Genomic DNA, 26,605 nt, shown 5'->3' with positions numbered 1-26,605 from the left:
CTTCTCCAGTTCATTTTACAGATGAGGAGTTGAGACAAACATGGTTAAGTGACTTGCCCAAGGTAACAAAGCTATTATTAAGTGTCTGACTTAATGATGAAAGATGATTCTTCCTGACTTCAAGGCCAGTGCTCTATGCACTGTGACACTTAGTCTACCATAGTATTTTTTTTTTTTTTTGCTTTTTGGAGGGCAGTTGAGGTTAAGTGACTTGCCCAAGATCACACAGCTAGTTTTTGTATTAAGTGTCTGAGGTCGTTTTTGAACTCAGGTCCTCCTGACTCCAGGGCTGGTGCTATACCCACTGCACCACCTAGCCACCCCTCATAGTATTTGTTTATTCTTTGTGAAGGGGGGCCAATGACTGTATTTTTGCATCTCTTTTTTCTCTTTGATACTTTTTTTTGCTCTCCAATTTATTAAATCTTTCATTCCTTTATTGTTCAATTTCTCATAGCTTGTCTTATCCCAGTGAAACAGCCTCCTGTAAATAAGAAAGTCATCATTGTCTTGGAGAATTTGGAAAAAGCTTCATTATCTGAACTATTGGGAGACTTTCTGGCACCACTTGAAAATCGTGGCACTGAAAACCCCTGTACTTTTCTAAAAGGTAAAGGGAAAACAAATCAGGAAACCTTTATCTCCTTCCATTTGGTTCCTAATAGTCCATGTGATCATTTAAATGTCTATTCTTATTTTAATGGATAACCTTGCATTTTTTTTCAAATGCTTTATTAACTTCTGATTTACATCATTCATTTCCACCAGATTTTGAGTTACATATTTTCTCCCCGTTTTTCCCCTACCCACCTCCCCAAAATAGCAGTCCCACAGGATATCCCCTCCTCCAATCTGCTCTCTCCCATATTTTCTCCCATACCCCTTTCGACTTTTCCAGTGGATCTCTATGCCCCAGTGCCTATATATCTTATTTCCCAATTACATGTAAAATAGTATTAATAATAGTATGTATATATACATATATGCATATATATGTACATATATACATATGTATTTGATTTTAAAACTTTGAATTCCAGATTCATTCCCTTCCTCCCTTGTCACCCACCCTTACTGGGAAGATAAGCAGTTCAGTATAGGTTGTACATGTGTGGCTAATGTGAAACAATAACATAGTAGATATATTGTAAAAGACTGACTGTATTTCCCTCCCTCCTATCCCACCTCCCACTTGTTCTTTTCTCTGCTTTGATCCTGTCCCTTTTCAAAAGTGGGTGCTTCCAACTTCCCTTCCCCCCCAGCCTGCCCTCGCTTCCATCATCCCCTCTCTCATCCCCTTCCCCCCTACTCTCCTGGAGGGTGGGATACCCTATTTAGTGTGTATTTCATTCCCTCCTCAAGCCAAATTCAATGGGAATAAGGTTGACCCATTCCCTTTTGCCTTCGTATTCCCCTCCATTGTGATCATTTTCCCTTGCCTCTTCTATATGAGATAGTTTACCCCATTCTGTCTCTCCCCATCTCCTCTCATTATATTCCTCTCTCACCTCTTACTTTCACATTTTAAGTATCATCCCTTCCTATTAAATTGGTCCTGTGCCCTCTATCTATGTATACCTGCAAACATATATACATACATTCACATATGTATTCATATGCCCATATACCCTCATATATAGACATATATATTTCTATTCCCTTCAACTGCTGAGAAAAGTTTCATAAGTTAAAATTATTGTTTTTCCACGTAGGAATATTAATAGTTCAACTTTGATAAGTTCCTTATGATATCTTTTCCCTATTTACCTTCTCATGCTTCTCTTGCTTCTTATATCTGAATGTCAGATTTTCTGTTCAACTCTGGTTTTTTCAGCAGAATGCTTGAAAGTCCTCTATCCCACTGAATGACCATATTTTCCCCTGAAACATGATACTCAGTTTTGCTGGGTAGGTGACTCTTGGTTTTAATCCCAGCTCCTTTGACCTCTGGAATATCATATTCCAAGCTATTCAATCCCTCGGTGTAGAAGCTGCCAGATCCTGGGTTATCCTGATTGTGTTTCCACAATATTCAAATTGTTTCTTCCTGGCTGCTTGTAATATTCTCTCCTTAATCTGGGAATTCCAGAACCTGGCTATAATATTCCTAGGAGTTTTCTTTTTGGGATCTTTTTTCAGGAGGTGATCAGTGGATTCTTTCAACCTCTTATTTTGCCCTCTGGTTCTAAAACATCAGGGCAGTTTTCTTTGAGAACTTCCTGGAGGATGATTTCTAGGTTCTTACTTTGATCATGGCTTTCAGGCAGTCCAATAATTTTAAAATTATCTCTCATGGATCTATTTTCCAGATCAGTGGTTTTTCCCGTGAGATATTTCACATTGCCTTCTATTCTTTCATTTGTTTGGCTCTGTTTAACAACATCTTGATTTCTCATAAAGTCATTAGCTTCCATTTGCTCCAATCTAATTCTGCAGCAATGATTCTCCTCATTGAGCTTTTGAGATTCTTTTTTTATCTGGCAAATTTGACTTTTTAAGGCATTCTTCTCCTCATTGCCTTTTTGAGCCTCTTTTGTCATTTGAGTTAGTTTATTTTTTTAAGGTGTTATTTTCCTCAGTCAGGCTGTTGACTCTCATTTCATAATTTTCTTGCATCATTCTCATTTCTCTTCCCAATTTTTCCTCCACTTCTCTTATCTGCTTCTTAAGGTCCTCTATGGCCGGGTCTCAGCGGCTTCTTGACTCCGGGGCAAAAGCCACGCACTCCCACTTGGGTCCCAAAGTCCAGACTGCACTGACCTCTCACTTTGTCCTTTGCATCTGTGTGTTGATAAATCTGGAAACGGCCACAGATGCTGCTGATCTGGAGTGGCTCTGGCTGTTGGTTGGTCAGGCCCACCCTGGGGCTAAAGCCTTGGCATGGGGCTGGGCTGTGCTCCCAGAGCACTGAGCTGGCCAATTCCTGCCAGGCTGTCCTCAGTGGGAAGTTAACTTCTCTGTGTCATTTTGTGGGTTCTGCAGCTCCAAAATTTGTTTAGAGTCCCCTTTTAACATGGATTGGGGAAGGTGGAAGCCGGAGCAGCAGGGAGGTCCTGCTTCTACTCCACCATCTTGACTCTGCCCTAACCTTGCATTTTTTTTTCCATATTGTGGCCTGTATGAAACTTGATTGTTATATCCCTGTTACTTTTGGTTCATTTTTAGGAAATGGAACCTCTGAGTCCTATTACTTTCATGAGAACTGCTTTCTGATGGGGACAATTGCCAAATCCCGTCTCCAGGGCTCTGATTTGTTGGTCCAGCAACATTTCCGCTGGGTTCAGCTGAGATGGGATGGAGAGCCAATGCATGGCTTACTACAGAGGTTTTTAAGAAGGAAAGTTATGAATAAGGTAACGGAGAAGGAGCAGTTAACACATTGGCCTATCTAATGTCCAGGGTTCTGAATGAAGCTTAGTTAGGCTTGTGATCTCTAATTAACCAAATCATAAGAAAGTTTGTACTATATTTCCTTTATTTTAATATATGAATTGTGCCATGAAAATACATCCATGTATGTAGAATTATACATGTGTATAAAATACATTTCTGTACATATACAGAAATCATTTCACATACACACACACACACCACATACATGCATGCATGCTGCTTGAGAAGCATTATAGCATAATTGTTAGGGAGCCAGTCTTGGAGGCAAGAAGAAAGATACTGATTCAAGTTCAGGTTCTATTATATACTTGCTATGCAATGATGGGCACTTTATTCATTTAATTTCTCAGTGCCCCAGGCAGATTAGTTAGACTAGACGGGCGGGGGGGGGGGGGACCTGTGGCCTTGAGGCCACATGTGGCCTTCTAGGTCCTCAGATGCAGCCTTTTGACTGAGTCCAAGTTTTACAGAGCAAAACCTTTAAGGGGATTTGTTCTGAGAAGTTTGGATTCAGTTCAAGGGCCACAGTTGACCTAGAGGGCCACATGTGACCTCGAGGCCACAAGTTTCCACACCCTTGGACTAGAAGTTGCAAAGAGATTATCTATCTACATCACTTGATGGAGTTCCCTACAATGATAAAATCACAAATTTGGACCAAAAAATAAAAATTTAAAAATACACATTACATGTGTACATTAATTTTTAAACAACATTTTTATCATGTCCTCACTGCTCTCAATTTGAAATTAAGCCAACTGATTTTGTTAGATTTCATCACCATTCAGTTTGCTCAGTGAGCTGCAGTAATATGACCAGAAATTATGCAGTCCTTCAATGAAATCCATATTTATAGAATGTCATATTTTAGTGTTCCATAAAAAATGCCTCTAAATGTTATAGGAAGGGGCGATATAGCCTTAGAGTTTAGCCTGAGGGCACAGGGCTGGATTCAACTATATAAACAATGAAAGTAAGATTTTGTTATGTGAACTAATAGTTCTGCAGTTCTCTTAGTCTTAGGCATCATGAAAAAGATACAATTGCTGCTCAAAAAATTAGCATTTTTATTAGAAAGTGCTTCCCACCAGAAGATTGATTGCCCAACGAGGATTTTATTGCTTATGACCAAAGGCACTACAAACGTGCAAACCAGGTGGACAGAGATTAGGAGCATGTGTCTGAGGTCCCCCTGTTATTGATATTCTTACAGCCTCATCATGATTAAAATATGAATTACATTGCTTCAAGTCACATGCCCACATACTGAATAGGCCAGATTTCATCCTGCAGTGTTGGCATTATTTCAGGCAATAAGAGAAATGCTGGCTTTTTTTTTTTTAAAGACAGTTCCAAGCTTCATATACTGCTCTCTATTCCATTGTGTCTGAATGATTGGAGGATGAAAAGGGGGAAGAAGGAGAGACATTCAGAGAGAAAGAGAGAGAGAGAGAGAGAGAGAGAGAGAGAGACCGGCAGTATTTTTCATTTGCAAAAGAAGCAGGTCAGATAGATTAATAAAATTCATTCTGGAGGAAAACATATAAGAATGAATGGCAACTGTGTAGCATATCAACAACCTTAGATAGGGGTATGGGGTGGGAGTGAGGAGGGGGTTTCTTAAACTTTTCTGGGTCCTGGACCCCATTGGCAGTCTGGCAAGGCCTGTGGAGCCCTTCTCAGAATCATCTTTTGACTGCACAAAATAAAACATACAGTATTACAAAGCAATTATATTGTAATACAGTTATCAAAATTAAAAAAAAAATTCACATACCTCAGGTTAAGAAGTCTGCCTTAAGATAAATGGAACAAATCTTAATGGCATTCAGCTGCTTCTTGGTATTAATTTCTTCTTACACTCTCTCTCCATCATGTAAGAAAGCTGGGGTTTTAGAAGAGATCATTTATTCCCTTCAATTCTTTTAAATTTTTCATTTTATCTGTTTGCATAGTTTGATTCTACACATGATTTTTAATCTCATTGGTTTCTGGAGTCCCTTTCAGCCATGCAGATCAATAGAGAACTAGACACAGAGTCAGGAAGACCTGAGTTCAAATAAAACTCAGACATTTATTAGCTGTGTGAGCCTGGGAAAGTCACTTAACCTCTGCCTGCCTCATTTTCCTTATCTGAATGTTTATCATCAGTCATCATCATCATTACTTCTGGACCTAGGTAGATGGTTTCATGAGTTGTTATAACTCTTCCACATTCAAAAAAAATCACTCGGTAGCCAACTTTTTGGTGATGAGCTTTTCTAAAGCTTACTAGTCTGATCTCTATCCGGAGTCAGTTTCTGGGTTTGTTACTGGCCAGAGTTGTTCCTCTGCTGGCCTGATGTCTGGGAATCCCAGGTCGCCTCCACATCATGAAGTGTGACTTAAACCATAAATTAATTTTCAACAACATCTAGATGCTGCAATATTCCTCATTTATAGATCTTTATCTCAAAATTCATATGGGAACATTTCCATAAGAATGGTTATGAAAATAAGGTAGCTGTATAGAGAAGTTATAGTTAGAAACAAAAATATTTAATTAGAAAAAACTGAGTTTTCATGGTACCTGTGTTCCTGAATAATCTCCCCCCCAACCCCAAGTCTCTTAATTTGCTTTACTTCCTTCATGCCATAACTACGTATCACATTTCCTTCTCAAAATTTAATCCTACTCACTTGGCATTGTAGAGATTTCATTTCATCAAAAATGAAAGAGAAAAGGCAGTTACTATATCATATTTCACAATAGTTTAGAGTTCTTTAAACAATAAATAGTCTGATTCATGACCTTAATATGACAAGATATAGCAAAAAATTGAATTCCATCCAATACGATTTCCAAAAAAAAAATTGGTACTACCATAAGGATTATGTGGAATATTACTGAAAACTAGCACATTTTTTTCCATATGAATATAAATCCCTTTAATCTGGAAGAGTTGCTTTGCATTCTTATTCATTCTTAACTCCTTAAATTTACCGATATTGCTACTTTAGATAATTTTTTTTAAAAGCTTAACCAGTAACTATGATATAAGACTAACATATTACAGGTTCTCAGGAATATTTGATGTTATTATTTCTACCAAAATGAATGTCTTCGAATCCACTCATTTAAATGCTTCCCTATTTTAGAAAAAAATAAGATTTGCTGATATTCATTGTGTTATAAATCTGTAAATTTATATCAAGATCAGGTTACTCCAAATTCGACATGTTCCCTCAAGCCTAGGCTGCCTATCCTACAGTGAATTCTCCCTCCTCAAACTCTCAGTACTCCAGAAGATCTGAGATTTTGTCCACATGGGCATTATTGACATTAACAAAAATCACAAATCCTTCTTACTTAGTAAACATTTATTTAGTACTTACTATGTGCTAAGCACTGGGGTTAAAAAGAAAGGTAGAGGGGCGGCCAGGTGGCTCAGCGAGTAAGAGCACCGGCTCTAGTGTTGGGACGACTTGGAGATCGAATCCCGGGCTCAGACACTCAGCACCACACCCAGAAATAACTGGCCATGTAACCTTGAGCAAGTTACTTAACCCCGATTGCTTAAAATAAAAAAAATTAAAAAAAAGAAAGGTAGAGGATAGTCCCTGTTCTCAAAGAGCTCACATTCTAATGGGAAAGACAGTATGCAAATAACTAATTAAAAAAACAACAATAAATATATGGTACATTGGAATAAACTGTAGATAGACAGTTTTTATTCATTTCTTGGGCCAAAAAGTGCTATCCACTTAATAACTAACCTTCTATTAATGAACTTCTTTGAACTTAGATGGGTTGGTACTCAACTGAGACATCTGCTTTTCAGAGCTTCATACCTTCCAGGCAGATCTTTTAGGAGCCCAGGGCTACCTCCAAACCACAGTGAGGTGTGAGAGTAGAATGACAGCTATTCCTCAGTAGAAGAAATGGTTAAAGGTGATTTCTCAAAAGAAAAAATGGAACTTATCAACAATCACAATTTAAAATGCTCCAGATTACTGCTAATAATACAAAGGCAAATTAAAATGAGTTTGAAATTCTACTTTACTCTTGTCAGAGTGGACAAAAGTACAGTTGTTGGGAGGTGATGGGCATGTTACCTTCCTGTTGGTAGAATTGTGAATTGCTCCAAAGGAATTAGGCAGTCTACCCAAAAATGTAATTAAACTGTGCATATCCTTTGACCCAGCGATGCCATTACTAGATATATCTCAACAATATCAAGGAAAGAGGGAAGGGACGGGACACATGTGCACAAAAATATTTATAGCAACTGATTTTTTTTTTAAGAAATTGGGGTTAAGTAACTTGCTCAAGGGTACACAGCCAGGTGTTTCTGGGTGGGTGCTAAGTGTCTGAGCCTGGATTCGATTCCAGGTCATCACGACTCTGGGGCCAGTGCTCTTACTCACTGTGCTACCTGGCCACCCCTAAGCAACTGATTTTGTTATAGCAAAGAACTGGAAAGTAAATGCTTGTCAGCTGGGAAATAACTGTACAAATGATGGTAAATGAATGCAATGGAATGAAACTGTACTGTAAGAAATGACAAAATGAATGAATTCATAGCAACCTAGGAATATGAATTAATTCAGAGTCAAATGAGCAGAACTATTTATACTATGACAACATTATAAAGGAAGACAACTATGATAGATTTATAAGAACTCCAATCATAAAATCCTGAAAACCCATAAAGAATCCTGTTTCCCACCTTCTGATAAAGGAGGTGGACTAGAGGTGCTGAATGAGACATGCATTTTCAGATATGACTAATGATGTATAGATTTTGTTTTGCTTAGTACACTTCTTTGTTACATCAAAGTGCTTTTTTTATTGAGGAAGAATGGAAACTTATTAGGGGACTTGAGGGGAGGTCATGATGGTGATACAGAAAAAAGAAGAAAGAAAATAACATCAATTAAACATTAAAAATACATTAAAAAGATAAATCAGAATGAAGTTCAGAAGGAGAAAAAGACAAAAATAGTGTTTCATATACAATCTTTTTCTGTTTTTTCTTTTTTTTTAGTGTAAGGTAATATTTGTGTTTGTCAAATTTGTAATAAAGAATTTTTTTTAAAGGGTAATTTTTAAAAATCAGATGGGAGTTACACTCAATTCAATCTTCCCAGCCATGTCAGGGAATGTGTGGTGTTTCCCAACCACAAAACACTATTTTGTTTCTCTCACTTATTTTATCTAGGGTCTTATCTAGTTAGAAAACTAGAGTTTTGGTTTGATGAGGAGCCTCTGTAGAGTACTTTATCCATCCTGCCTCCTCCACTAGTAATTCATTATTGGGAAAAGGCTCATCACTTAATATCATTCATTTCAGATTGAAAGGGCAAGTATTCATCTAACACACTGGGCCTTCCAAGGCCTCCCATAAAACTTCATTCTGTACTTCTCTAATATTCTTATCATGTAATATTTTGCATTATTATTCTATACTTGTTTTCCTATTCATCCCTTCTGGATTCTTTGAGTTCTCTGAAGACAGGGACCATGTCTTATTTAAAATTTATACCTACCCCTAGACTTAGCACCAAGATCTAGGAGACAATAAATGTTAATCATTGCCTCCCTTCTACCATCCTTCCCATGCCTGCTGTATCCAATCCACTTTCAGTCAGGTGATATATAAGTCTAAACTTAACCATGTTTTTATTTCATTTTGTTTTGTTTTCATTTTTTTCAATTAACATATTTCTTTTCCCTCCCTCTCTCCAACCCTTCCCTGCCTCCAGTCTAAAAAGAAACTAACCCCCCCCCCAAAAAAAAAACCTTTAACATATATTTAATAAATTAAATTCCCACATTAAACATGCTCAAAAATATGTCTCATTCTCCATCTTGAATTCACAATTTCTCTGTTACAAAATCTGTAGCATACATCATCCCCAGGCACCTGGAATTATGGTTGGCCTTTGCGTTGATCAAAGTTCCACCGTCTTTAAAAGTTGCTTGTCTTTCAGTCTTGTTATGGTTTAAATTGTTCTCCTAGTTCTGTTCATTTCACTTTATATCAATTCATGCAAATTTTCCCATGTTTCTCTGAACTTTTTTTATTAGCATAACATTATTCCATTACATTCATATACCATAATTTCTTTAACCGTTCCCCAATTGAAAGAGACACCTTTGGTCTCTGTTTATTTGCTACTACAAAAAAAAAGCTTCAATGTATATTTTTATACACATAGGTCATTCTTTCTTTTTTGGGTATAGGGCCAGTAAAGGTATCATTATATGAAGCAAAGGGTATTAGTCACATTTTTATTGACTGCATCTTGATAACTAATAGTTTTACAAATTTCTTGACAAATAATTGAAAGGGATCTTCTAAAGCCAGTAAGACTAGACTAAAGCCTGTATTGTTTTCATCTCTTTCTAGTTCAGAGGTAAAGTGCCCTCACCCTGTGACCCTGTGTGCAAGGTCATAGACTGGACTCTTACCGTTTGGCACCAGCTGAACTCCTGCTTGTCTCGTTTAGGCACACCTGAAGCCTTGATTGGGCCAAAATATTTCTTCTCTTGTCCAATAGTTCCAGGACATGCCCAGGCAACAGTGAAGTAAGTGACTTTTTTCTTTGTTTTCAAATTCAAAGGTGTGGATATGGATACTTCTAGACAGAAATTGTGATATTCAAGGTGGGTGGGGAATTGTAGGCAATATGAAACCTATGCTGAGATGTATTTATGTGGGAATCTCATTACTATTCACTTTTTACTTTTCTTGCTGAATTTAGAGTTTCAGACTCTACATATATTCAAAAAGAATCATTTTAATGAGAAGAAATTTTTTTTCTTATCAAGGGAATTAGGAAAAATGTATCTGTAGGAACTTATTTTTTATTTGAATTCACAGCAGTCATAAGAGCTGGAGATAGAAGTAGAAGGGACCTTGGAGGGCATTTAGTCCCATCCCCCTTATTTTACCGATGAAGGCTAGACAGATAATGTGGCTTGCCTAGGGTCAAAGAGCTCTAAGTGGCTAATGTGGTATTCAACCCCAGACTGCACTGGATTCCAAGTCCAGCATTCTATCTAGTACCCTAAACTTCCTCTGAGTTCTTTATTATAATAAAAGGTCTAATTAGTTTTTGTGTCAAGATATGCTGTGGCTTTGAAAAGCCATTCAGTTTGCATTTTAAATATTGGAAGAGTATTTGTTAGTAAACATAAATGACATAACTCTTTAAAGCTTAGAAAATATAAATCAGATAATCTTAAGTCTCAGAAAAGGTCTTCTCTAATTGTAATTAAGGTTGAAGATATTTACATAATTTTTTTTAAATCCACTAATTTAAATCTCACTGTATGGACCCCTCTTCACTTCCTCTCTTCTGCTTTCCACCTACTTGTAAATGTCTCTAGTTTTGGGTGTGGACAAAAAAAATTATAGAAAGCAAAATTCATGCTAGTCAGTTATGAAAGACTCTCATAAAACATTTGGTTGAGAAGGAAGTAGAAATCATTGGCCAAAATGAAGCTGTAAATGATCTGTGGACTTAATTTATTCCCTTAGTTCCCTGTCCCTCATTACCATGGACAATTGAAGCAAGATATCTTCTAAATCTTTGAAATGTGTAAATATGTGCAGAGCCATAATTAAGAATCATTATGTTTTGGGCAACCATCATGTGTTGCTCTTATGGGAAATGCACAAAATGCACCTTCTGTGAAGGGTCATGGAGTGAGAGCCCTGTGAAGGTGGAGACACAGGTGCTGGGATGAGAACACTGCTGGGTGGCAGTGAGTAGGCTCACCACCCACTAGTTTCCTACTTTTGAATTAATTATTTTTGCTAAGATAGTTATTTCTACACTTTGGTACCCTCTAAATTTAGCACCCTAGGGAGAAGCTACATCTTCCATTCCCAAGTTATGACTAGTGATAAGCATATCCTAGATTTGTAAAGTCAGACATGTGAAAATCTAACTTGGAGAAACAGAAAAGGAAATTATAGTATGACTAGTTACCTTGCAAAAAGATTCATGGTGTTTGGGGTTTTTTAAAACAGCTTTGATCTGCAAATAAGTTCATGGTTTAATTCATTTATTTTACAGTTATGTGAATGTTATGGTGGCTGGCACATAGTAAGTGTTTCATAAATGCTCTTTCTATGGCATTATTTACAGTTTTCCAAGCTCACATTTGTGTACCATGATGTAAAACACCATTCAACCTACTTACATGTAGAATAATCAAGAAACAGCAAGAACAACAATAATAATTAACACTCACATAGCATCTCTTATGTGCTAGGACACACTGCTAATATTTACAAATATTATCCCATTTTCTCCTGATCTTATTTGATACCCTAAGAGGTAGGAGCTATTATTATCCCCATTTTACAGTTGAGTAAGGTGAGGCAAACAGATGTCAAGTAACTTACTCTAAGTCACACAGCTATTAAGTGTCTGAGGAGGGATATGAAGTCAGGTCTTCCTGACTCCAGGCCCAGAGCTCTACCCACTGTACCACCTACCTGCTTCATGAAGAAGAGCAAGCCTCTCTTCTCACTGATGAGCTGAAGAAGAAAACTGATCATCAAGTGATTGTCACATTCATCCATAAGTAAAAATACAGACACAGTGTTTTAACATTCCAGGGAATATTGGCATTTAAGCAAATACAATCTTTGACATCAACTTGTTATTTAAAATTATGGGAATCGGCGGCTCATTATACCATTGTCTTTCTGGCTGCACACCGATAAAAACCACTTGTGCAATTTGAAGTGTTAAATATTCCCACTTACTCCAAAATGAAAGCAACACTGGAAAAGGTAGCAAAATCTCCAGAGCAACTTGAATACTTCTGGTTCCTTAAACAACAACCTTTTTACTACCATGGTATGGAACTATCCTAACCACAGGAATAAAATCCTTCTTGCTGTCTTAGCCAAAGTCAGATGGTGACTTCTCTCTGCTTTTCCAGGTGGATGTCCAAATTATGGAATGCTGTCATTGCTCCCAGAGTTCAAGAAGCGATATTGACAAGAGCATCTGTGAAAAGGCAGATTGGCCTGGGACAGACAACTGCTCGAAAGCATCCCAGCCAAGGACAGCAAGCTGTGGTGAAGGCTGCTCTCAGTATTTTGCTAAATAAGGCAGTTCTGCATGGCTGTCCTCTCCCCAGAGCAGGTACAAGTTCCCATCTATTTGTTCCTACTAAATGAATCACGGGACACAATAGTTCCCAGTTACCAAATATGATCACGGAAGTACTTGTGCTTGCCATTTCCATTACTGTTTGATCTCATTGTTTGTCTTCATGGTCAGCCAATTCATTATAAAGAAATGGCATTTTGACCAGTGATAGAAATTTATTTTAGCTTCTAGACATAAAAGCAAAATTTTGCGAGCTGTCTTCTATGAGGAGAGAACGAACTCTTTCCTAATCCCTGCCTTTTAACATCCTTGTCTTCTTTATTCATTTTGCCTATTTCTAAATCTCTTCCCTCTCAGGTTCTCCTGGGGACTTCTTACTGTTTGGGTAATAGATGTGCCTGTGCTTTGGGGAATTAAGTTCTTTGGGAAATGGTCCAGAATTCTGTACCTATATTGTGAAGAAGTCCTTCACATTTCAAAATATGTTGTTTCAGAGCTAGATCAGTATATAGCTGATTTCAAAGGAGGAAGCTTCCCTCTCTCCATGGTTGCAAGTTACAGTTGTAGCAAGAAGAAAGGGGATAGCAACTCCTGGAGAAAGGTGAACACTAGTCCCCGAAAGAAGCCTGGCCATTCCACGTCACAAGCCTGGAGCAAACAAGAAAAAAGTCCAGAAGGTAAAGAGCTTCCTAAGGGAATGTGACTTGATGTGTTGCAAAGAGCTTCTTTTCTCTATACAAAAACATTCCTTTGTCATTATAGTTACATACCAACTTAGACAAGCTTGTACAGTTTGCCATCACCTTCATTTTCTTGAATTCTCATGTTAAATATAGAGTTTTTATTATATATTTTTACATTCTTTTAAAATTTTTAATAGTATTTTATTTTTCCCCAGTTACATGTAAAGACAATTTTTAACATTCATTTTTTAAAATGTTTGAGTTCCAAATTTTCTCTTTCCCTCCCTCATGTCCCCCCCTCCCAAAGGAAGTAAGCAATTTGATTTAGATTATACATGTTCAATCATGCAAAATACATTGTCATATTAGTCATGTTGTAAAAGAAGACACAGACCCAAAGGGGAAAAAAGCAAAAAAAAATACAGAAAATGAAAAATAGTACGCTTCAATCTGCATTTAGACCCCATCAGTTCTTTCTCTGGAGGTGGATAGCATTCATCATGAGTCCTTTGTAATTGTCTTGGATCGTCGTATTGCTGAGAATAACTAAGTCATTCACAGTTGATCATTGTACAGTATCACTGTTAGTGTACAGTGTTCTCCTGTTCTGCTTACCTCACTTTGCATCAGTTCATATAAGTCTTTCCAGGTTTTTCTGAAATCCAACTGTTCATCATTTCTTATAGTATAGTAATATTCCATTGCAATTATATACCACAACTTGTTCAGCCATTTCCCATTTGATGGGCATTTTAATATACAGTATTTATTTTTTAATGCTATTTGGTGATCTCAGTATTGGAAAACATCACATTTATTCTGATATTTACAAGTCTAAATTTTATCTTGGTTTTTGCAAATATCTTTTCTGTTCTTAACGATTTATATTTTCTCAGTGCATGTAATATCAAAATTATGCAATAGATAAACAAAATGTAGAAAGAACACTAGCCTGATATGCAGGAGACCTGACTTTTAGTCTTTACTCTGTGACCTGAAGTCAATCACTTAAATTCTCTGGGTTTCCATTTCCTTATCTCTAAAATTAGGGAGAAGGATACATAGTAGACCTGTGATTCATTGATATAGGTAAGTGCCAGGTGAGGAAGCTTGCTTTACCAGTTAAGGTCAGCACTTACTTTCCATTCTGTAGTCTTAGAGAGTTGCCTTGACCACTAGGATAAAGTTTCTTGCTCAGAATCACATAGCTAGCATTTGTCAGAAGAACTTGAAGAATCTTTCTTGCTAATTCCAAAACTTGCTCTCTCTACCATCCCATCGGCTGCCTCTCTAAAAATAATAGGATTGGAATAAATAACCCCCACATAACTTCTAAAGTGATTTTCCTAAAATTCTGCTTTCCTAGAGAAGACTTCATTGGATGAGTTTGGCATTCCATCTATTGTCTCTGTACATTCATAAAGCTGTTCCCTATTCCTGGAACACATTCCCTCCTAATCTGTGACCTTCAGGATCCCAATCTTCCTTCAAGGCTCAACCCAGATGCCACCTTATCTTTGAAGCTTCAGAGGATTTGTTGACTATAGCCGTGAGGTCCATTGTGGCACAATGTGATCAACCAGCTTCATGGTGGGAAGACTGGCAGCATCCTATCCTCACTAGGATAGCCAATTAAGTGTAGGGTTTATCTACAACACAATTTTATCTACCCTTAATCCCTAACATTCCTCTGTGCTACTTTCTTTCAACCCTCCCATTTCTGAGTTATGTCAAGAAAGGAGGAGAGAAAAGGAAACAAACATTTATTAAGAGCTTACTGTGTGCCAGACACTATAAATATGATCTGATTTGATCTTCATCACACTGGGTGGTAGGTGCTATTATGATCCCCATTTTACAGTTGAGGAAACTGAGGAAGACAGAGGTTAAGTGACTTGAGGTCACATAAGTAGTGTCTGAAGCCATATTTGAACTGAGGTCTTCCTGACCGCAGGCCCAGAATTCTATCAATTGTACTACCCGATTGCCAGCCCCTAAAGGCAGATATAATGCACATTACTGGCCACAGCATCTGTGTAGGAACCATTGGAAAATCTGTATCACCTTGTGGTTGGGGTAGGTGCCTTGGCCTTTCTGGGCAGTGACCTATGAGTAACAGTCCTGCCTGCCTCCTCACTTTTTTCATTTGGGTGGGACAGAATAGTATGGTCAGGCAGGAATGGATTTGCAGAATTCATTACATTCTCTTTCACTCTAAATCCACCATTCTTCAAATCTTCCTTGTTATTGTTAAAAGAATCACCATCCTTCCAATCACAATCTCCATGTCATCGGTGCCCCTTCATATTCCCTCACCCCACTTCCACATTATTCAGTGTTTTCAAAGTCTGTGGTTCTTCCTCCACATTTCTTACATCGATCCCCTTCTCTACTGACATAGCCATTGCCCTAATTAAGGATCGCATCGCCTCTCATTTAGACTAATTGGTCTCCCTATGAAAAGTTTCTCTTTTCTCCAACCCATCTTCCATAGAGCCGCTAGAGAGTTTCCTAAAGTATAGATCTGACCATGTCATTGTCTTACTAAATTCTTGTGGCATGCTCCCTATTGACTCTAAGGTCGAATATTGGCTTTAAAATTTACTACTCCTAAATATACCTTTTAAAATGGTGTACAGCTCTATCCATGAACATATATTCCTGGGTAAAAATGGAAGCTTGAAAAGAAAAAAATGATAGTCATTAAGCTGATTTCTTTTCATATCCAAATGAAGATGCAGTCACATGGAAGCAGTCACTTTGTAATACATTCAAAATAGCCATTTTCAATCATTTCATCAACAAACATTTATTAAGTGCTTACTATGTGCCAGGCAATGTTCTGGGCATATAGATAGAAGCAAAACAGTGCCTACTCTCAAGGAGCTTACAATCAAATATATTTCATAAATTTTCATAAAAATCTACAATGTGATATGTTGAAATATTAGACACTGTGTCTAAAGCTTCTATAATAATAGCAGAAATTTCTTGTCCTTCCAGACATGCTATTGTTCAACTACTTTGAAATTTCAGACTTTCCTATGCTACCTAGGATGGGCAACAGGGACTAAAAATGTAAAAACTGTTTTTTGCCCTCAAATCATGTTATTAGGAAAATAACTACCAGCTATGAAGTACAATTTTCATAATTTCTCAGCTTCCCTCGAAAACTTTTCTGCTCCTCTGAGAAAGAGCACACAGACTAATAATTTAGGCACATGCTAGGTATGAGGGACTGTGCTGTCCAGACCACAACATAGGTAAATTCACTAAGAAGTTTCCAAGGTCATATTAAATGTATATCCAGCTTTATAGTAATAGCTGATTTTACTTACTGTAACACATTGGTCTAAAGTGTAACAATTAAAAAGAGAATTAAGAAACACAAATTAAAATGAAAATTACATTAAATGGCCATGTAAATTTAGAGAGATTCAAAACAATACACTAGTTGACAAATATGAAGTGAAAAAAAAAACCTAAAACATGCAGTGTAAATTCTAGGCAATTATTTCATTTTAATAAACATGTAGGTCATGTTAAAACAACTACAATAGTGTGATGCTTTTAAAATATTAAAACTCCTCTAATGCATCATTAGTTTAGATATTTCTATTAATGAAAAATGGTCCTTTTCAACTACTCACACTGAAATTGATACATGATCTCTGAAAACTTAATTATAAAACTTAAATATTGACTATGCAACAATGGCTGACATGTATATAATGTTTTATAGTTTAAGAACCCTTTCCTAACAACTTTGGTAAGAGGGTAGATTATTAGATCTGAAAACCAAAATAACAGGGTTGCATGTTCTGTGGAGGTTTTTGTTGTATAATCTCTTTGGAAATAAGCTTAGAGCCATAGAACCTGAGAATGGTAGAACTGTAAGAAACCTCAGAACTATTTTAATATTTCTTCCTATTATGATTTCACTCAGTACTTTGTTTCCTAACTCTTTAATATTCTTGACTTACAATAACATGTATTATTAACTATCACTATTAAAGCTTTTTATCCCCTTCTGACTGTAAGGTCCTTGAGGGAAGGGATTATATCTTAATTTCAACTGTATATAGTGCTCTACAGAGAGGTTCTTAATGTTTGTCTTTTTTTTTTTTGGTCTATTCCATTACTCCCATTTTACATATAAGGAGATTGATGTCAAAAAAGTTGAAACAACTTGTAAATTTTAAAGTATCTACTATGTACCAGGCCCGGGTGTTGAGGATACAAAGATATAAATGAAATTGTCCTTGCCCCCAAGAAGCTTACATTCTATTGGGAGAAACATTAAATACAGTGTAAGCAAAATAATTACAAATAACTTTGGATGTTTAGCAGCCAAAGAATTAGAAAAGGGTCATGTAGCAGTGTTCAAATTCAAGGCCATGTCTCCCTGTTCCACATCCAGTGTCCCTTCTTGTGCCCCTTTCTTATTATGTTCTAATGATCCTAAGTACCCTGTTGACCTGGGAGGAAAAGGGTTGCACCCAGAATTCCTAACAGTTTTCAGACAATCTCAGTATTTTCTTGATGTTGTCAGAATAGTGACCCAGGCATCAGTTTCTTCTCTTTTATGTTTAATAATATTTTAATCATATCACTGAGTCATAGCTATCTTCCATCTTTAACATCCTTAAACTTCTTCCAGACTAGGAAACTCAATCAGCCAGCAAGTTTTAAGTGCCTACTATATGATAGGCACCATAGTAGGTACTTGGAAGACCAATAAATAAATAAGCAAATAGGAAAATAAATAAATAAAATTGTTCCTGCCCTCATGGAGCTTACATTAGATCTAGAAGAAAAATATTTACATGTAAAAGTACATAAAAAGAAAACATAAGGTAAAAAATTGCTTATGGAGGGGTATGAAAAAAGTATTAGCAGCTTAAAAGATTAGAAGAGGCAATATGTGGTGATTGAAATGAATCATGGGTATCAACTTCCCTATCAGATGTTTTTGTCCTTCTTAGTTCAGGTCAGTACAGGATGCCCAGAGAGTTGGGGGGTCTTTACAAGGTATTGTTTTCTGCCACTGTTCCTTCTCTAGTTCATTCTTCATAATACTACCAATCTAATCTAATTCCTTAGGCAGACTAATAGTTATGGACAAGTTATGGACAAATGAGGTGGTTGGCCAATATGGCCTCAAGGTTTCTTTCAGCTCTAAACCTATGATGTGACACTTGAAGGTAGCTAGAGATCCTAAGAAAAGAGTGCATTCCAAGCATAAAGGGACAGGCTCTGCAAATGCAGGCAGAGAGAGAGAAAAAAAACCCTCATAGGTGAACTTTTTAAAAAAAAATTGTTAAGACCAGTTTTTTTTTTCTATACATAAGAGGCTCTCTTTGAGATGAAAACTACAAGGAGATTTGGTGATCTAATTGAAGGGATTCTAAGTAAAGTCCAATTGAAGGGATTCTAAGTAATCTTGGAGAGCCAACTTCATAAATAACAGATTTTATCAGTCATTGAATCAACCACCAGGGAAGGAGTCATAAAAATTTTTTATTAAACACATGTTTATGGTGCCATGGTCATGCTAAAAAATAGTTGCTGGTTGTAAAATCAACACTTGATTAACAAAGATTATTTGATCTGGAACAAAGAAAGTCATTTCTCTAGCCATTCTTCATGGACTTTTGTTGTTCTGTTGGTTTTGATAATAATAAAAAAAAAGTGTTAAATTATGGTAGACCCATCACATGTAATGCCCATTCCCGGTAATGTGCAATTTCTGTTGAAATCTTCTGCCTTGAGAGGTAACTCAACAGAAGAGGCTGTCCATATGACAATGAGTAGGAAGTAGAACAAGTTCTGTGAGCTTTTTCTCACAGATCACGGTCACCATGATCTATTTTTGGTGGTGGAGACAAACAGTGAAATGCTATTGAAGTGTAAATGACTCTGTAAATGGCTTTTTTCCCCTTCACAGGTACAAAAAGTAAGAACACATTGCAGCCAAATTGCAACCGAATTGCTTCTCTAATGAAACAAAAGTAAGTACATTGTCAAATTGCAGGCCTTAAGCAAAGATGAAAGATTAACCAGGTTTGTCATAGAGTCCATTTGAAGATGAAAAAGGAGGCATAGCTGGAGAGGCTATGTTCTTTCTTGATACTAATTTATGTCAGGACTATATTTCATTAATGTAATAAATCTTTGTTAGTACAAATGCAATATGAAGCATCCAGAAATTTCTTACAGTTAATATGATTGAGTATTATTGCATGTAGTCCATTTCAGCCAGGTCAGAAATGGCATTGGCTTTATTTTTAACTCCAAATTTGAGATATCTTCTTAATGCATTTCAAAAGAATAATATAAGAATTGTATTACCATTGCTTAAGAGTTAAAGTAGGTTTGGGGCAATTGGTTTTCTTGTTAGTTTCCTGGAGCTATATGAACTAGCATTGGCTTCATTTTTTAATATCAAATTTGGGAAAATTCTTAATGCCTTTTTAAATGATGATATAAAATTGTATTATAGTTGCTCAAGAGAAAAAGTCGTTTTGCAGTAGATTGAGTTTTTTTGTTTTGTTTTGTTTTTGCTGTTATTTTCCTGAAGGTATGGAGGTGTGTGGGCCTTTTGTTTTTCTTATGCCAAGCTGAAAGTTCAGAATTTAGGAATAGGGGTTTTTTTTTCCTCTACATAAAGCTGTTTTTACAGGACCTCTGGTTCTCAAACTCTACAAAATGGAGCCTCCATATTAGGGAATATGTATATTGCAGCCTAAATATGTAGACCTTTTACAAGCAAGTTATTATACTACCTAATAGTGGTCATTTTGATTCCATGTCACATAGTAAATATAATTTTGGATTATGATGAACTTTATTTTTTTCCCAAATTTTAAAACATTTAAAGTTTTGAGTTCCAAGTTCTATTCCTCCCTCCCTCCTTTCCCTTCCCCCTCTCTGAGATGGTAAGCAATTAGATATAGGTTATACATGTCCAATTATGTAAAATATTGCCATATTAGTAATTTTGTACCAGAAGACTTGAATAAAAGGAAAAAAATGAAAGAAAGTGAAAAATAGTCTGCTTCAGTCTATATTCAATCAATGTCAATTCTTTCTCTGGAGGTAGATATTATGCTTCATCATTATTCCTTTGAGATTGTCTTGGATCATTGTCTTGGATCTGAGAATAGCTAAGTCATTCATAATTCTTCATCAAACAATATTGCTGTTACTGTGTACAATGTTCTCCTGGTTCTGTTTACTTCACTATGCATCAGTTCATGTAAGTCTTTCTATGTTTTTCTGAAAGCATCTTGCTTGTCATTTCCTATAGCACAATAATATTCCATTACAATTCTATACCACAATTTGTTCAGCCATTCCTCAACTGATGTGCATCCCTTTAATTTCCAATTCTTAGCCACCACAAAAAGAGCTGCTATAAACATTTTTGTACAAATAGATCCTTTTCCCTTTTTTTGGATGTCTTTGGTATATAGACCTAGCAGTGATATTGCTGGATCAAAGATATGCACAGTTTTATAGTCTTTTGGACACAGTTCCAAATTGTTCTCCAAAATGATTGGATCAGTTCACAACTACACCAACAATGTATTAGTATCCCAGTTTTCCCACATCTCCAAAATCCAAAATTTTCCTTTTTTGTTATGATCAACTTTAGAGAGCAGAAATATTTAATGTTTCTTTCACAGAGGCCACAAAAGACAACTCAGAAGAAAAGAAAGTAAAGACTATTATAACAGGAATATCTATGGGGAAAAAATTCTAACATGTGAGAGGAAAAATTTTAATTGGAATCAGTCATGAAAAGAAGACCCTTAGTTATAAAATCTGAGTAGGACAGTGTTTAAAACAAAGTCTCATACTGTATACAGGTACAACATGCAGGCCTTTCTCAAAGATTTCTACTTCATAGACATCCCATTCCAGTTTGGGGTAGCCCTAATTGTCCAGTAGTGTTCCTTTTATCGATCCAAAATCTGTTTCTCTACAATTCAAACACAGTACTACTAGTTCTGCCTTACTATGCCAAGTAGAATAAGTCGAATCCCTCTTTCACCATCCTTCAAATATTTTAAGGTAGCTGTAATGTTCTTCCTTACGTTCTCTAATCTATCTATCACCTATTAACCTATTTAGGCTCATACAAGAAAATCTAGCAAGAAGTCAGAACAAAATCAAGGAGGATGGTGGTGCGCCGTCCTGTCACTTGTACTTGGTAGTACTATCGACTGAATTCCAAACTAAATTCCAACATCTAAATTCCCTTTAAAAATTCTACTCTGCATGATCTCAGGGATCTTCACCATCCTGATCACCCTCCTATGGATTCTCTTCAGCACATGGCATCCACAACTGAACACAGTTCTCTAAATGTGGTCTAACCGGGGCAGAGTACAGAATGATTATGGCTTCCCTCATTCTGGACACTGTGCTTCTTGATGAAATTTAAGATTTATATTAGCTTTCTTTTGGAAGACTTTGTAACGTATATAAGTAGTCAAGGACAATAAAGTACCACATTAGCTTTTTAGATCCTAACTCCATCATATAACTTACTGCCTATCCTTTCTAGCTTTGTTTAATTTAAAAATTCAGTAAGTATGCTATTTTTGCTTTTATCCAAGTCCCTGATAAAAAAGTTAACACAAGGCCATTAATAGATTCTTGAGGCATTCCATTAAAAACCTCTTTCACATTGTCTTCAAATTGAACTCTGTGTCCAATCCAGTTTGGAATTCACTTGATAGTACTACCAAGGACAAGTGATAGGGCTGTGAACCACCATCCTCCTTGATTTTGTTCTGAATTCTTGCTAGATTTTCTTGGATAAGCCTAAAGGTTTAGGAAGAGGTTAATAGGTAATGGATAGAATTTGTAAGATTATTATAAATTACTTATAAAATTTTCCCATACAATACTGAAAAGTGGTACCATTTTCATGACCTATATTGGATAGCAAAGTTTCTCACATTAATTTTTTTTTAATTTTACATTTCTAATAGCTCTTTAGAGAATGACCAACCACAAGGATTGAATCTGGATCAACGATTGTCCCTTGGCTCAGATGATGAGGTAGACCTTGTGAGAGAACTTCAGAGTATGTGTTCCAGCAAATCTGAATCTGATATCAGCAAGGTAGGTTGTGAATGGATTTGAGTTGCTAAGGTTTCATGCACCTAAAAGATTAATGGCTCACGTGATGGAACATTAGCCCTTTTCTTCAGGGGCATAATTTTGTAGGCATAAGTGCCATGTTCCATTAAGCATAACATTTATGATTTTTTTTTACTGTTTATTTTTTCCCTTTGCATCTTTTGTCTGCAAGGTCTGTTTACTAAAGGGGACTGCCCCCCTTTGATTTTGTCAATGCATTGATCAGTTTCTCTCCATTTTTCCCATCACATTGTCTCTCCTCCTAAATCCCATAGTTAGAAACCTTTGATGAAGTCTTTGTCATATCAGTTGATGATTCATTGAGGAGGCCACACCTCTCAAGAATCAAATGGGGGAATGAGAGAAATTATTATTAATAACCAATAACTTAGGGAAATTCAGAGGTCTCTCCTTTTTTCTAAATTTCTCCTTTTAAAAACTTCCTTTTCTTGAAGAACATTATTGATAATGAGATTACACTAACTCTATAGATCTTGGTTAGACCCCACCCAACTGCAATGAATTTAATCTAGGGTGAGGAAGCTCATTGGGTTCTACTCTAGCTAGGGTGGAGATAGATGTTTTTTGTTTTTTGGGTTTTTTTTTGTCTAGATAGCCCTAGGCTAGGAGTGGTCTGTTATAGCTGGGAGTGGTCTGCTACAGAGATATTTTCTCTGTTCAAAGGTGACATGATGATGGGGTGACATTAGCACCTGTTGGAAGGGTATATAAACTATGAGCCCACCTCCATGATTATCTTTGATCTAAGAGAGAGAGCCAATTGACCATCCTTTTATTAATAACCTGCTGGTCCTATTAATAAAATGATTAAATTACCCAGAAATTATGTCTCTCTAACCTTTTTAATCATCACATTTGACATACAAAAATTATCATTCTTAATCCCGGAATCTCACAAAAGTATGTAAGTTCCTCTTTCACCCATTGTTTCTAGGGACTAAGATTTTCCATCTGCCAGCCTATAAAGAAAAAGTCTTTAAGCCAGGGAGGGAATGTAGGTAGTTAGAACTGAGATAAAATTATTTTGCTAGGTTACACAAAATTAGCTATTTCCTTCTGATAGATGAAATCTGTAGTGCAAACCAGAGTTGTCTTTACTGGAAATGTATGAGTTTAGCCAAAGCAAAAGAATCTAACGGGGAGAAAAGCTTTCAATAAATATCCTCCCAATTTACTACCTACTAAGTGAATTTTAATCTTTCATGTAAATTCGTTTCAGTAGCCATGTAGAGGAGTGGAAAGAAAGATGACTTCAGAGTCCTGAAATTCACATCCCAACTCCAATCTTTGCTAACCATGTGACTGTGGGCAAGGTATTTAGGGCTCTGGTTTCCTCATCTGTAAAATGGCTTCTGAGGTCCTTTCCATCTCTAAATCTATTGTCTTCCATTTAAATCAGAATCTTCCAATGGAGCCTGCCATTTGTAAAGCCCCCACTTCAATTCATTCCTTTAATTTACATTGAGCTTTAAAAATCATCAAAATAAAATGTTCATGGGTCCAAATACACTTTCTATGTGCAGAAAAATGCCAAGGGCATTAGGGGATTAGTAATAGTGTGCAATAATAATAGCTAGCACTTACATGCATCTGCAACGTGCTGTTACTGTTCTAGGAACTTTAAAAATCTTCTCATTTGACCTTCACAAGAACCTGGGAGGTAGGTGCCATTATTCTCATTCCCATTTTGCAGTTAAAGAAACTGAAACAATTTAACTGACTTGGCCAAGGTCACATAGCTAGTAAGTTTCTGAGGCTGGATTTGAACTCAGGTCTTCTTGGCCCCAGATCCAGTGCTCTATCTCTCCATAGCACAACTTAGCTGGATCAGCTCCATTATCTTTCTTTTAGCTCAGCTATTTTGTAATGAGACATGAACATTTTATTTACATAAGGGTATATTTTAACTGGCAGTACATTTTTTTTTCCAGATTGCAGATTCCAGGGATGACTTACGGATATTTGGTTGCTCACAAAATAACCCTGGATTTTCAGCAGCCATTACTGATCCAAGCACGCCAGTGTCACAAAAGGTAAGGATCCCTTTGTTCCTACCATCACCACTCATCAGTAGGAAACCTTAGGAATGGTTTTAAAGGTTATCATTAGCTTTGGGTCACAATCTTAAAATGGGTAACATATAGACATGTTAAACTCAACATCTCCAAAACAGAATTCATTATCTTTTCCCTCTAAACCTTCTTCCCATCTTCTCTATTACTGCTGAAGGCACCACCATATTGCCAGTCACCCAGGTTTGCATCTGTTTTCCAAACCTCGTTCTTTTTGTCTTCATGATGTTTCTCATGCACATCCTATTCTTATCACTCACACAGCCTCCTAGTAAGGCACTCATCATCTTTCACCTGGGCTGTTGCAGTAACCTCCTAATTGGTCTCTCCCCACTCACCTGCCAAAGTGATTTTCCTGAAGTGCAACTCTGACCATGTCGTCTCCCAGCCCAGCCCACTGACAACTCAACTGGAGCAGCTCCCTCTTACATCCAACATTTAATATAAAGTCTTCCAATATCTAAATTTTTTTTTTACTCTCTGACCCATTCCTACCTTTCCAGTCTTTTAAAAATTTACTCCCCACCACAAACTCCCCGAACTAGCTATGCCAGCCCACTTACTGACCCTTACATACAACATTCCATCTCCTGCCTTTGTTCCAGATTGTTCCACTTGCCTGGAATTCTCTCCTTCTTCACCTCTGCCTCTTTGTGTCCTTAGCTTCCTTCAAAACTCAGCTCAAGTTCTGCTTTCTACATGAATTTTTTCTCAATCCCCCCAGCTTCTAGTACCTTCAGTTCTGAAATTACATTCCATTAGGGACCACCTCCAGTCATCCTGATCTATATCTTGCCCCTAGACCCACATATCTCTGGAGGAGATGACTTTGCACAGCCCTCCTACACTTAAATCTAATTCACTAGCAAGTCATAGAATCATCTTCCTGATGTCATGGTCATCTTTGAGAGCAAAGTACAACCGACAATAACAGCATTCCATTTACTCTAGAGATTTACTAGTTAATTACATGTTGTGTCCTCTGTTAGAAAATGAGTTCATTGAGGGCAGGCACTATTTTCCCCTTACTTTTATATCTTTGTCACATATCCCAGTACCTGGCACACAATAAGCACATAATTCATCCTTATTGTCTAACAGAAAAAAATGACTTTGGAAACTTAAGGCAGGAGGTTGAAACAGTACTAGATCTTGAGAGACCAACTTGTCAGAAACATCGTCTGTAATCACTCTTTGGATGGTACCTCAAGTCATGCTTCACGTAGAAAGCAGTAGAGCATTTTATGTTTTCCTTTGACCCGGAAGTGGGAGTGTGGCACAGTGCATAAAAGATCTGAAGGCCTTAGAGCTGGTTTAACTGCCTCCCTCTGACACATACAGGCTGCATGATCCTGGACAAGTAACAATTTCCAAGGGTTCTGGACAGTTTTCTAAAACCATGAGTTACAGAGAAACTTTCAGGCTGCCCTGGCAGGGGGTATTGCCTCTCCTGGAAGTTCCCTCTCCCAAAGAAATCACAGGTCTTGTGATTTATTATCATATTAATTATTATATATTACATATTTATTTATTATCTGAGCTTTTGATGTGATGACATCATAAATTCTTAGTATCTCACAGAAAGGTTGTCATGGTAGTTTTACAGACCCCTGTGAATCTGTAACATTAATTTTAAATGAAGACTTTGTTCAGAGAGAACAAGGGACAGGGCCTGCACCTGTCATTCCATTGGTATAGGCATTCCCAGAGGAAACAACTCCCTCTACCCATTCGGGCCAGCACATTTACTAGTACTTGTAGTCTTACAGGGTTGCTTAGAACACTAAAAGGTTAAGTGGCATGCCTAGGTTATAGAATTGGTATATATCAGAGGCAGAATTTGATCCCAGCTCTTCCTGACTCCAGGCCAGTTCTCTGTGCACTGTTCTCTTAGAAAGAATAATAACCCAACAATTGCAGGACATAAGTGTAACCTTAATGTTAACAAGATGACAGAAATCAGAACTAATCAACAGCTATTTCAATTCAACCTTCTCTCTGAGAGTGGTCTTCAGATTGGAAAAAAATGGAATTATTATTTTTAATAATTATTTGTTACTTATAATTATTACTTATATAATAATATACTTATTACTTATATTTGTTATATAAGTAAGAATGGAAGCTGTAGGTAGTTTAAAGAAATGAATTTATAGTTGACATTGT

General features: G+C 36.8%; 1 protein-coding gene across 8 annotated transcripts in view; it reads left to right on the top strand.

Moving 5' to 3' along the window:
- Positions 1-26,605, top strand: part of CTTNBP2 (cortactin binding protein 2) — a 201,426-nt gene that overhangs the window by 146,244 nt on the left and 28,577 nt on the right. For all 8 annotated transcript variants that reach the window (XM_069107092.1, XM_069107095.1, XM_069107091.1 and 5 more), the window contains 8 exons: positions 458-610; positions 3,166-3,353; positions 9,786-9,964; positions 12,338-12,543; positions 13,005-13,187; positions 19,141-19,204; positions 22,196-22,328; positions 24,299-24,400. In XM_069107092.1, coding sequence (XP_068963193.1) covers positions 458-610; positions 3,166-3,353; positions 9,786-9,964; positions 12,338-12,543; positions 13,005-13,187; positions 19,141-19,204; positions 22,196-22,328; positions 24,299-24,400 — 1,208 coding nt within the window. The remainder of the gene's footprint in view (positions 1-457; positions 611-3,165; positions 3,354-9,785; positions 9,965-12,337; positions 12,544-13,004; positions 13,188-19,140; positions 19,205-22,195; positions 22,329-24,298; positions 24,401-26,605) is intronic.

This window comes from Petaurus breviceps, unplaced genomic scaffold, assembly GCF_028583685.1.
Source record: "Petaurus breviceps papuanus isolate PSGF00001 unplaced genomic scaffold, PetGlider_PUasm1.0 84, whole genome shotgun sequence".
In the NCBI taxonomy this organism is placed as follows: Eukaryota; Metazoa; Chordata; class Mammalia; order Diprotodontia; family Petauridae; genus Petaurus; species Petaurus breviceps.
The sequence above is the reverse complement of the archived record's forward strand: the minus strand, read 5'-3'. Positions and strand labels throughout refer to the sequence as shown.